At 41.6% G+C, this 13,637-nt stretch overlaps 1 protein-coding gene across 1 annotated transcript; it reads left to right on the top strand.

Moving 5' to 3' along the window:
* Positions 1-5,793: 5,793 nt before the first annotated feature.
* Positions 5,794-13,383, top strand: LOC311117871 (NACHT, LRR and PYD domains-containing protein 6-like). Its single transcript, XM_084192773.1, has 7 exons — positions 5,794-5,953; positions 6,233-6,317; positions 6,447-6,675; positions 7,097-8,202; positions 10,780-10,931; positions 12,352-12,398; positions 12,762-13,383. The coding sequence occupies exons 1-7, from the start codon at positions 5,886-5,888 to the stop codon at positions 13,310-13,312; spliced, it is 2,238 nt and encodes a 745-aa protein (XP_084048899.1). The 5' UTR covers positions 5,794-5,885; the 3' UTR covers positions 13,313-13,383.
* The last annotated feature ends 254 nt before the right edge of the window (positions 13,384-13,637 follow it).

The following is a 13,637-nucleotide window of genomic DNA, read 5'->3' on the forward strand; positions in this document are numbered from 1 at the left end:
TGTTTCATCTTGTGGTTCACCGGATTCGTCATCATCCTCGAGGGACAGACGAACGACCTGCTAGTTAGCCAAGATAGTCGGTACAGCTAGCTAAGCTAGCTACTCTACCAGCAGCATCCTAGTTATCCTGGCTACCACTACATCATCACCGGCTGCCTGCATTTCTTGTGGACCGATGGAGATCCCTGGTTGTTTCTTCCACCTGTTAAATACCGTGGAGGGCTTCTCCCTCTCTCGTTGACGGATGCTGGCTTCCTACCCTCCCTCTGTCCGGTTCTCCTCTCTTCACTAGATGGATGGTAACTTTAGTGTTTAACCCCTCTGTGTCCAAGGACTGAACTTTTGAATATTATTTTCGGGGCGCCTCAAGTGACATTTTTTACAACGTTTATTTCTGATAAAATTAGTTCATTGCATCCGCCATGGAGCCCAGTTTCATAATATTACCTTCTGTCCCTGGTTATGAAGTAATTGCGAAAAAACAGGCCTTATGTTTGGGCATTTTTCACCCTACCAGTTCCTATTAGTTCTATTGAGCTCCGTGGCACCGACTCGCCTTCAGAACGTTCTATTCCCAGCCCATTGTTCTGCGTCACAATGCCAGCTTCACTATTGTTATCAATGAGACCTGCCTGCGTTAACCCTGTAGGTTTACCTCAGGTAACTTATTATTAACAAGGTTACAGCTACTTGGTGAGCGTTAACCCTGTAGGTTTACCTTAGGTAACTTATTATTAACAAGGTTACGGCTACTTGGTGAGGTTACGGCTACTTGGTGAGCGTTAACCCTGTAGGTTAACCATTTTCTAGATCCAAACTGCTACAGACCTATATCCATCCTGCCCTGCCCTTCGAAAGTATTTGAAAGCCAAGTTAACAAACAGATCACCGACCATTTCGAATACCACCGTACCTTCTACGTTTCCGAGCTGGTCATGGGTGCACTTCAGCCACGCTCAAGGTCCTAAACGATATTATAACCGCGATTGATAATAGACAGTACTGTGCAGCCGTCTTCATCGACCTGGCCAAGGCTTTCGACTCTGTCAACCACCGCATTCTTATTGGCAGACTAAATAGCCTTGGTTTCTCAAATGACTGCCTCGCCTGGTTCACCAACTACTTCTCAGATAGAGTTCAGTGTGTCAAATCGGAGGGCCTGTTGTCTGGACCTATGGCAGTCTCTATGGGGGTGCCACAGGGTTCAATTCTTGGGCCGACACTTTTCTCTGTGTATATCAATGATGTCGCTCTTGCTGCTGGTGACTCTCAGATCCACCTCTACGCAGACGACACCATTTTGTATACATCTGGCCCTTCATTGGACACTGTGTTAACAGACCTCCAAATGAGCTTCAATGCCATACAACACTCCTTCAGTAGCCTCCAACTGCTCTTAAACACTAGTAAAACTAAATGCATACTTTTCAATCGAACGCTGCTGGCACCCGCCCACCCGACTAGAATCACCACTCTCGACGGGTCTGACCTAGAGTATGTGGACAACTACAAATACCTAGGTGTCTGGTTAGACTGTAAACTCTCCTTCCAGACTCACATAAAGAATCTCCAATCCAAAGTTAAATCTAGAATCGGCTTCCTATTTCGCAACAAAGCCTCCTTCACTCATGCTGCCAAACATGCCCTCGTAAAACTGACTATCCTACCGATCCTTGACTTCGGCGATGTCATTTACAAAATAGCCTCCAACACTCTACTCAGCAAATTGGATGTAGTCTATCACAGTGCCATCCGTTTTGTCTCCAAAGCCCCATACGCTACCCACCACTGTGACCTGTACGCTCTTGTTGGCTGGTCCTCACTACATGTTCGTCGTCAAACCCACTGGCTCCAGGCCATCTATAAATCACTGCTAGGCAAATCCCCGCCTTATCTTAGCTCATTGGTCACCATAGCAGAACCCACCCGTAGTCTGCGCTCCAGCAGGTATATCTCACTGGTCATTCCCAAAGCCAACACCTCCTTTGGCCGCCATTCCTTCCAGTTCTCTGCTGCCAATGACTGGAACGAATTGCAAAAATCTCTGAAGCTGGAGACTCTTATCTCCCTCACTAACTTTAAGCATCAGTTGTCAGAGCACCTTACCGATCACTGCACCTGTACACGGCCCATCTGAAATTAGCCCACCCAACTACCTCATCCCTATATTGTTATTTATTTTGCTATTTTGCACCCCAGTATCTCTATTTGCACATAATCTCTTGCACATCTAGCATTCCAGTGTTAATACTATTGTAATTATTTTGCACTATAGCCTATTTATTGCCTTACCTCCATAACTTGCTACATTTGCACACACTGTATATATATTTTCTGTTGTATTTTTGACTTTATGTTTTTTTTACCCCATATGTAACTCTGTGTTGTTGTTTTTATCGCACTTCTTTGCTTTATCTTGGCCAGGTCGCAGTTGTAAATGAGAACTTGTTCTCAACTGGCTTACCTGGTTAAATAAAGGTGAAATGAAATAAATAAATAAAAGGTTTACCTCAGGTAACTGATTATTAACAAGGTTACAGCTACTTGGTGAGCGCGCCCACTGTTCACCTGAGTACATATTGTGGTCACCAATAGTGAGGTGAGACACAGTTTAAGAGGCGATGGCTGGTGGATAGCCATCAAACATTAAACATTTTCTGGTCATGGTTAACCATATTTGTTTTAAGAAAAAAGTGTACAATCTAAACAAAACGCATGTCCCTGTCCTCTTTTTCAAGATGTGGACGATTTAAACAGCCAGAAGACATTTTTAAATTAAGAAATAACCTTTTCTTTGAGGACTTGTTGTTTCTAAATGGCTGCTTGGTAATTTGATATGCATCGAAATCTTCGTTCGTAGGCATCAAATTGAGCAAATGCTGCTCAGGTTCACTGAGTTGCAAACCAAATGGGTATAATGGGGTGATTGTTGTCTAATCAGGTGGTCTAGCTAATGGATTTGTATATCTGACGCAGTTGATGCCTCAGATTATGAGCCAAGCAAGTGTCATGGATTAGTTATGTAGTACCCACATACGGCCACAAGGACGAGCAAGAGTGCCATAAACCCATACTGTTTTTGGCCATATAAACCCTAAACCTAACAATCAATCAAATGGATTTATAAAGCCCTTTTTACACCAGCAGATGTCACAAAGTGCTATACAGAAACTCTTACCCTACTTATAACCTATTTTAGCCGTAACCCTAACCCCTAATTCTAGGGTAGGGTAGCCTAGAACACTTTTAGAAACTATTTTAGTAATAATATTATCTTAGTAAATACAATTATAGTATTAAATAGCGTTTTGATTATTTTGTTGTTATTTTATTGTATGTATAATTGCAAGACAGAACACTTGATAAATAAGACACATTTGTTTTATTTTTAAATGTGGTTTGAATTGGGTGACCTAGTAACCTCTGTGTGAAAGTCCAGCAATTGGCTTGGGGCAGGTTTGAGACTGATCTAATACACTTTATTTCTCAGCTGCCTCACCAATGTCTGTACGTGAATTAATAACTTTTCATTGTTAAATATTTCCAATAGATGGCAGCATAAGACCACGAAGCATCAGTTATAGGCTACAAGCAGCAATATGATTTACATAAATTAGCATGCAACCAAATACTATATGTCCCATGATTTTCTAAAATGGTCACTCATTACTTTAGTTAGCTATATATCTCGTATTAGGCCTGTGATGCTTTTGGAAGAGCAATTAAATAGTGACTATAGCAGGTGTTGAACCCCTGGTAAATAATCACTAGTCAGATGCTCCAACCTCAACCCTAGTATAGATGCATTTTTAAATATCTAATATTGCGATTAAACATTTTTACATTTTAGTCTACGCTCTTATCCAGAGCGATTTACAGTAAGTGAGTGCATACATTAATTTTTAATTTTTTGTTTTTGTTCATACTAGCCCCCCGTGGGAAACGAACCCACAACCCTGGCGTTGCAAACGCCATGCTCTATCAACTGAGCTACATCCCTGCCGGCCATTCCCTCCCCTAGCCTTGACGACGCTGGGCCAATTGTGCGCCGCCCCATGGGTCTCCCGGTCGCGGCCGGCTACGACAGAGCCTGGATTTGAACCAGGATCTCTAGTGGCACAGCTAGCACTGTGATGCAGTGCCTTAGACCACTGTGCCACTCAGGAGTACAACCTCGGAATAGATAAGACAAGATTGCGTCTTCCAGCCCGCCAATAAATTACATCTTGCAACCCTTGCGGTTTGCAAATGTACCTCAACATGCCCCTCGCTTGTGCTAGAAGGCAGAGTGCTCGCTGCTGGTTGATGAATCTGACAATGAATGTACTAGGAAAATACGTTTTTCGCGACCAGAGGTGACTAAATTAATGTTCAGGCTTATTGATAATCGTTATAGTAATGAAGCATAATTTCAAAACATGAGCATAAAAACAGCTAATAATAAACATGAATCATCATTATATTATTTCACGGTAATGTGTTAAATGCTTTTTCAGTCGTTCCTCTTGCGTTAGCAGTGTGGAAAGGGACAGTAAAAAGCGTGTGCAGGAGTTTTCCTGTGAGGGGGAGTGGTGGTGTATCCAGAGAAAAAACTAAACAAACCTTCTGAAATGTCATTCATGGTCTTATGCTGCCATCTATTGGAATTATTTAGCAACTGCAGTAGTACTGAATAAAGTATATCCTTACTAAAGTAGTAATTACTCAGAATTTCAAAATAGGACATTTTCTAGTTCATTTACCACTTACAACCATAACATAACAATTTATAGCATAACAAACAATGAAACTGACATAAACCAAAAACACCATACATTTAGTTAACTATATATATATATATATATATATATATATATATATATATATACTATTTATTTCGATGGGTGACATTATCTGCCAAAGTAATACCACTGTAGATAAAGAAGAGCTCTCCAGTAGGTGTACCAAAACATTCAAAGGCCATTTTCTCAAAATTGAGGTTACAAGTTTATCATCTTTCAAAGCAGAATTACTTTCCCATTGTTCCTCAACTGTAGTGTATGATATACCTTTTTCTAGCTGAGTCTCTACTTTTATCCAATGTAAAAAACACAATTTCAAATTTTGCTACATAAGATCGAATCGAGCCAGTCGGTCACATTTGACTGTATAAAACCTAGCAGTACTACTTATTTCTCTGAGAGTGAGGCAGATATATATTATTACTGTGTAAAACCTAGCAGTACTACTTATTTCTCTGAGAGTGAGACAGATATATATATATTATTACTGTGTAAAACCTAGCAGTACTACTTATTTCTCTGAGAGTGAGGCAGAAATATATTATTACTGTGTAAAACCTAGCAGTACTACTTATTTCTCTGAGAGTGAGGCAGATATATTATTACTGTGTAAAACCTAGCAGTACTACTTATTTCTCTGAGAGTGAGGCAGACATATATTATAACTGTGTAAAACCTAGCAGTACTACTTATTTCTCTGAGAGTGAGGCAGATATATTATTACTGTGTAAAACCTAGCAGTACTACTTATTTCTCTGAAAGTGAGGCAGATATATAGCATTTTTACAAAAAAATAACATTATTTTTCTCTGAAATGAAATCATCAAGTGATGGATTTTAAACAAATACATTTCTGTCATTGAACAACCCCATGCCATGATTAGATAGTGAAAAAACACACCAATCTCTTTCATAATGTCTTTAAACAATAAAAGCTAATTTACCAACATTTCTGAAAATGCCGTTTTAGAATGAAACTCTTCTTATGTTTCCTGTTTCTCCATCTGAGCTCAGAGTAGATGAGAGACGTAATGTTTGTCTCTGTTGTGTTGAAGCCCAATCAAGCAGGAGAGACCAGCCTCCCCTGTACCCAGCTGTGTGTCCATGAATAATGACTGGTCTATGATGGAATCTCTAAACTTTAGAGAGGGAGACTTTTCTACTGAACAAAGGTAAGAAGAACTCATGGGTCATGGTCAGTGAGTTAAACAACACTGTCTCTAGTCATTTCCCCTCTCCCATTTTACCATTTATGTTTGTTGTTTTCATAATCCATAGGCTAAGTGTGTGTGGGTGTGTGTGTGTGTGTGTGTGTGAGTGTGTGTGTGTGTGTGTGTGTGTGTGTGTGTGTGTGTGTGTGTGTGTGTGTGTGTGTGTGTGTGTGTGTGTGTGTGTGTGTGTGTGTGTGCACTCCCTGGATGAGGAGATGTAATCTCATGTTTTGTCCACAGAAACCAACAGGAGTTATCAGAGTCAGAGATGCTCAGTGGTCAGTCTTCCCAGAGTCATCAAACAGACCTGGCCTCCATATTCATTGTATGTGGTCTTGTTATGTACATTTGTTTTTGTTTACCTCAAGTAAAGTTGATCTGTCAATCATTCATTCATTTGTTAATGAGAAAGCATTTAGTCTCTTGCTTAACTTATTTACTTGATTTATTTCAGTTGCTTGAAGAGAATATTATGACATTTGTGAAGAATGAGCTGAAGAGGTTCAAGAGGATTCTTAGTCCAGAACTCCCAGAAGGCTTTGAGAGTCAGAAGCAGGATAAGGAAGTGGTGGATGCTGAAGATGAGAAGCAGGAGAGCAGTGCCAGAGAGGGGGTTCTGAAGATCACACTGCTCGTCCTGAGGAAAATGAACCAGAAGGAGCTTGCTGACACACTGGAGAAAAGTAAGAGCTGTCTGCCTCATGTTGAATGCTGTTTTAGAACATGTAAAAGCTGTAGCTAAAGTACAGCTAAAGTAGCTGTGTAACTAAATGATATTGTAGCATCCTTAACACAACACCTAGTGACCTCATCAAGTAGCAGCAGGGATGTGTTGTGTTGATTAATTGAGAGAGAGAGAGAGAGAGAGAGAGAGAGAGGAGAGAGAGAGAGAGAGAGAGAGAGAGAGAGAGAGCGAGAGAGAGAGAGAGAGAGAGAGAGATCATACCAAAAATAATATAATAAGTCACACCAGTGTGTAATGCATTATCAAAACATTTACACATTTATACAGTCACTTAAGATAAGACATTAATTGTATTTAAAACTTTATAACAGTAGGCATTAAAACAGACGTAATATTAATATCCTCTGTGTTATTTCTAGATTCAGATGAGCTTGCTGTGATTTGCCAACGTGAACTCAAATCTAATCTAAAGAAGAAGTTTCAATGTGTATTTGAAGGGAACGCTAAACAAGGAAACCCAACACTTCTCAATAAGATCTACACAGACCTCTACATCAGAGAGGGTGGAAATGGAGAGGTCAATAATGAACATGAGCTGAGACAGATTGAGACAATAACCAGGAAACAAGCAAGACCAGAGACTGCAATCAAATGTAACGACATCTTCAAACCCTTAACTGGACAAGACAAACTTATCAGATCTGTGCTGACAAAGGGAGTCGCTGGCATTGGAAAAACAGTCTCTGTGCAGAAGTTCATTCTGGACTGGGCTGAAGGAAAAGCAAATCAGGATGTCCAATTTGTAATTTCATTCCCTTTCCGGGAGCTGAATTTGATGAAAGGTGAAAAACTCACTTTGATTGAACTTCTCAATCACTTCTCAATGGAAACCAAAGAATCAAGAATCTCCAACTACAACAAGTACAAAGTTCTGTTCATCTTTGATGGTCTGGATGAGTGCCGACTGCCCCTAGACTTCCAGAAGAACAAGATCTGTTGTGACGTCACAGAGTCAACCTCAGTGGATGTTCAGCTGACAAATCTCATCAAGGGAAATCTGCTTCCCTCTGCTCTCATCTGGATAACTACCCGACCTGCAGCAGCCAATAAGATCCCTTCAGGGTGTGTTGACCAGGTGACAGAGGTACGAGGGTTCAATGACCCACAGAAGGAGGAGTATTTCAGGAAGAGATTCCGTGATGAGGACCTGCCCAACAGAATCATCTCACACATAAAGACATCAAGGATCCTCCACATCATGTGCCACATTCCAGTCTTCTGTTGGATTTCTGCAATAGTCCTTGAACACATGCTGAAACATAACAGAGAAGAGATGCACAAGACTCTGACTGAGATGTACTCACACCTTGTGGTGTTTCATACCAAACAGAAGAATGAAAAGTATCTTGGGAATGAAGAGACAGGTCCACACTGGAATGAAGAGAGCATTCTGTTACTGGGAAAACTGGCTTTTCAACAGCTTGTGAAGGGCAATCTAATTTTCTATGAAGGAGACCTGAAAGAGGCTGGCATTGATGTCAATGAAGCCTCAGTGTACTCAGGATTGTGCACACAGCTCTTTAAAGAGGAATGTGGGCTGTACCAGGACAAGGTGTACTGCTTCGTGCATCTGAGCATTCAGGAGTTTCTGGCTGCTGTATATGTGTTCCTCTCATTCATCAACAACAATGAGAATCTAATGGCCGAACCTCAAGTTACTGAAGTTACTGTCTACAAGAGTGCTGTGGATAAAGCCTTACAAAGTGAGACAGGAAACCTGGACCTGTTCCTCCGCTTCCTTCTGGGCCTCTCACTGGAGTCCAATCAGAAGCACTTACGAGGTCTACTGACAAAGACAAGAAGCAGCTCACAGAGCCATGAAGAAACAGTCAAGTACATCAAGGAGAAGATCAGGGAGAATCCCTCTCCAGAGAGGTGCATCAATCTGTTCCACTGTCTGAATGAACTGAATGACCATTCTCTAGTGGAGGAGATCCAAAGCTACCTGAGCTCAGGAAGTCTCTCAGAAGAAGAACTGTCACCTGCACAGTGGTCAGCTCTGGTCTTTGTGTTGCTGACTTCAGAAAAGGAGCTGGATGTGTTTGACCCGAATAAATACTCCAGATCAGAGGAAGGTCTTCTGAGGCTGCTGCCAGTGGTCAAAGCCTCCAGAGCTGCTCTGTGAGTACATAAAATGACATTTAAGAACTAATCATCAGGAATAAATATGAAGTTTAGAGAAATATATGTATTATAATAATATATAATATTACATTGAAAAACGTACTGAATCAATGCATTGATGTTCATATTAGTATAACAATATGACCATACAATTCTAGGAGACGGAAGATGAATCTATATGTTGTTTAAGAGAATAAACCAAATGCATCTGCCATTGTCCTTCTACACTACTGGTGTTAAATTAACAGTGTGTTTGTGAAATCATGATGATCTCTCTGTCAGGCTGTCAGGCTGTGGAGTCACAGAGGAAGGCTGTTCTTCTCTAGTCTCAGCTCTGAAGTCAAACCCCTCACACCTGAGAGAGCTGGATCTGAGTAACAATGACCTGAAGGATTCAGGAGTGAAGCTGCTCTCTGCTGGACTGGGGAATCCCCACTGTAAACTGGAGACTCTGAGGTCAGTATTCCTGTAGTTGGTCAACAAGTGATAACTGTTCACCAGATCCACATGTGTTTACCAGGCACACATAGTCCACACCATATGTGTTTGGACAGTGAAGCTTACAATTTTACATTTGTTGCTATGCTCCAGCATTTTGGATTTGAGATAGAATGTTTCATATTAGGTGACAGTACAGAATGTCAACTTTTATTTGAGGGTATTTTCATACATAGCTGTTTTACAGTTTAGATAGGAAAGCACTTTATGTGTCTAGTTCTCCCATTTGAAAAAGTCGTAATAATTTGGACATATTCACTTATATTGTATTAAAGTAGTCATAAGTTTAGTATTTGGTCCAATATTCCTTACCTGCAGTGATTACATCAAGCTTGTGATTCTACAAACTTGTTGAATGCATTTGCAGTTTGTCTTGGTTGTGTTTTGGATGATGTTTTCCCCAATAGAAACTGAATGGTGAATAATGTCCTGTCATTTTGGAGTCACTTCACTTGTATTGTCAGTAAGAATAGAATATGTTTCTGAACTCTTCTACATTCATGTGGATGCTACCATGATTATGAATAATCATGAATGAATGGTGAATGATGATGAATGAGAAAGTTACAGAGGAACAAAGATCATATCCCCTCTGGTATTGGTAATGGTGAGAGGTTAGCATGTTTTGTTGTAGCCTCTGTATCTTTCTCACTCATTATTATTCATGATTCATTCATGATTCTTCTTAATCATGGCATCATTAGGATTAATTTATTAGTGTTTAGAAACCTGTTATCTACTCACTTAGACAGAAAATTACTCCAGTCATCATCCACCATTCAGTTACTATCGGGCAAAACATAACCCAAAACACAACCAAAACAAACTGCAAATGCAACCAACGAGTTTACAACCAAATACTCAACTTTTGACTACTTTAATACACTATAAGTCAAATGGTCAGAATACGTTTGACTTCTTCAAATGGGGGGACTAGATACATAAAGTGCTTTCATTTCTAAACGGTGAAACAGATATGTATTCAAATACCCTAAAATAAAAGGTGACATTATATACTGTCACCTCATATGAAACATTTGATCACAAATCCAAAATGCTGGAGTATAGAGCCAAATTTAAAAGGTTAGGTTCACTGTCAAAATAGATATGGTGTGGACTGTATACTCAATACAATCTAAATCTGATACCTCCCTGTCTGTCTTTTGACTGATACTGCTTTTTAAACTGGTCTGGTCAGTCAACTCAAATATTCGTACTATATATTGTTCTATCTACAAGCAATACTTTGTCATTTCTAATAATGAAACATTCATTTATGAATAGATATGGCAGGTTTCAGGACACTGATATATCTGAATATGTTGAAAAAATATACTGCCACTATTTGGACCACCAAAGAATAGCAGTGTGATTTTAATATTATTTGACTCTTTGCAGGCTGTCAGGCTGTCTAGTCACAGAGGAAGGCTGTGCTTCTCTGGTCTCAGCTCTGAAGTCAAACCCCTCACACCTGAGAGAGCTGGACCTGAGCTACAATCACCCAGGATACTCAGGAGTCAGACTGCTCTCTGCTGGACTGGAGGATCCACAATGCAGACTGGAGAAACTCAAGTATGTAGAGGGTTTATGTCAATGTTCATATCAGACATGTTGGAGTTATCAGGCTAGTTAAGACAAACATTCTGACCACCACTTGGACTAAGCTATATAAAGACTGTGTGTGTGTGTGTGTGTGTGTGTCCAGTGTGTGTGTTTGTGTGTGTGTGTGTGTGTTTCCAGTGTGTGTGTGTGTGTGTGTGTGTGTGTGTGTTTTGGACACACACAAACACACTGGACACACACACACACACACTGGACACACACACACACACACACACACACACACACACACACACACACACACACACACACACACACACACACACTGGACACACACACACACTGGACACACACACACAAACACTGGATACACACACACACACTGGACACACACACTGGACACACAAACACACACACACACACACACACACACACACACACACACACACACACACACACACACACTGGACACACACACACACACTGGACACACACACACACACACACACACACACACACACACACACACACACACTGGACACACAGACACTGGACACACACACACACACACTGTACAAACACACTGGACACAAACACACACACTGGACACACATACACACAAACACACACACTTGACACACACACACACTGGATACACACACACACACTGGACACAAACACACACACACTGGACACACACAAACACACACAAACTGGACACACACATACACACTGGACACACACACATGCTGGACACACACACAAACACATTGGACACACACACATTGTACACACACACTGGACACACACACACTGGACACACACACAAGACAAACTGGACACACACACATTGTACACACACACTAGACACACACACACACACAGACACGTACGCTGGACACACACACACACTGGACACACACACACACACGCTGGACACACACAAACACTGGACACACACACACACACTGGACACACACAAAGTTATATGCTGACTGTTTGTGTGTGTGTGTGTGTCTAATGTGTGTGTGTGTGTGTGCATGTGTATCACTCAATGACACACAGACACACACACACTGGACACACACACTTGGACAAAGTTATGTGCTGGCTGTTTGTGTGTGTGTCCATTGTGTGTGTGTGTGTGTGTGTGTGTGTGTGTGTGTGTGTGTGTGTGTGTGTGTGTGTGTGTGTGTGTGTGTGTGTGTGTGTGTGTGTGTGTGTGTGTGTGTGTGTGTGTGTGTGTGTGTGTGTGTGTGTGTGTGTGTGTGTGTGTGTGTGTGTGTGTGAGTCTGTGTGTGTGTGAGTCTGTGTGTGTGTGTGTGTGTGTGTGTGTGTGTGTGTGTGTATGTGTGTGTGTGTGTGTGTGTGAGTGTGTGTGAGTTCACGTGTATCCCTCAATGACTGTCTGTTCTTCTGCTTACCGTTACAGTGTGGAACATGGTGGAGAGAACACAATGAAACCTGGACTTAGAAAATGTGAGTGTTGACTGCTGTGAAGAATATGACTAAGAATAAGTCTTAATTCAAGTGAAGTGAAAGTCAAAGACCACCATCATTACTTACTTGGTCATATTAAATATCAGCTGTAGTTCTACAGAAGCACAAATCAGGGACACCAAAGTTTACAAAGAGTTGCTTTGACAATGTGTGTGTCTGTGTGTGTTTGTGTGGCGTGTTCCTGTTACGTTAGAAAAGTGTGAGTGTGAGTGTGTATCCAGTGTGTGTGTGTGTGTGTGTGTGTGTGTGTGTGTGTGTGTGTATGTTCAGGATGTGTGTGTGTTTCTGTGTGTGTTCAGGATGATGATTATTTCTAATATTGTGTCTGGTTTCATCCATCAGATGTATTTGATCTCACACTGGACCTAAACACAGTAAACAGATTCCTCTCTCTGTCTGAGGAGAACAGAAAGGTGACATGGGGGATGGAGGAGCAGCCGTATCCTGATCACCCAGAGAGATTTGAGGACTGGGAACAGGTGCTGTGTAGAGAGGGTCTGACTGGGCGCTGTTACTGGGAGGTAGAGTGGAGTGGGAGTGGGGCTGGTATAGGAGTGACATATAAAGGAATCAGCAGGAGAGGAAGGCTTGATGACTGTTGTCTTGGAGACAATGACAAGTCCTGGAGTCTGTTCTGCTCTGACAACAGTTACTCTGCCTGTCACAATAATACGTCCACTCCCATAGACGTCCCCTCCTCCAGCTCCCACAGAGTAGGAGTGTATCTGGACTGGCCAGCCGGCACTCTGTCCTTCTACAGAGTCTCCTCTGACACACTGACCCACCTGAACACATTCCACTCCACATTCACTGAGCCCCTCTATCCAGGGTTTAGGGTTTGGGATGACCCCTTTGACCTTTGGGGTTCCTCAGTGTCCCTGTGTCAAACATAACACACACACACACACACACACTGGGAACACACACACACTGAACACACAAACACTGGACACACATACACAGGACACACACACTGGACACACTGGACACACTGGACACACACACACTGGACACACACACACACTGGACACACACACTGGACACACACACACACCTGACACACACACAGGACACACACACACACTGGACACACACACTCACACACACTGGACACACACACACACACTCACACACCTGACTCATCATTATTGAATTGTTATACAGACGTGGTTATAAATCCAACGAGACATAACAAAAGATTGGTGATGATTAAGTCTG

Source organism: Coregonus lavaretus, assembly GCF_964263955.1.
Source record: "Coregonus lavaretus genome assembly, contig: HAP1_SCAFFOLD_3856, whole genome shotgun sequence".
In the NCBI taxonomy this organism is placed as follows: domain Eukaryota; kingdom Metazoa; phylum Chordata; class Actinopteri; order Salmoniformes; family Salmonidae; genus Coregonus; species Coregonus lavaretus.

Coding starts and splice junctions, on each gene's coding strand:
- LOC311117871 (XM_084192773.1), top strand. CDS start 5,886: ATGAATAATGACTGGTCTATGATGGAATCTCTAAACTTTAGAGAGGGA. Junction 5,954..6,232: donor GACTTTTCTACTGAACAAAG/GTAAGAAGAACT, acceptor TTTTGTCCACAG/AAACCAACAGGAGTTATCAG. Junction 6,318..6,446: donor ACCTGGCCTCCATATTCATT/GTATGTGGTCTT, acceptor GATTTATTTCAG/TTGCTTGAAGAGAATATTAT.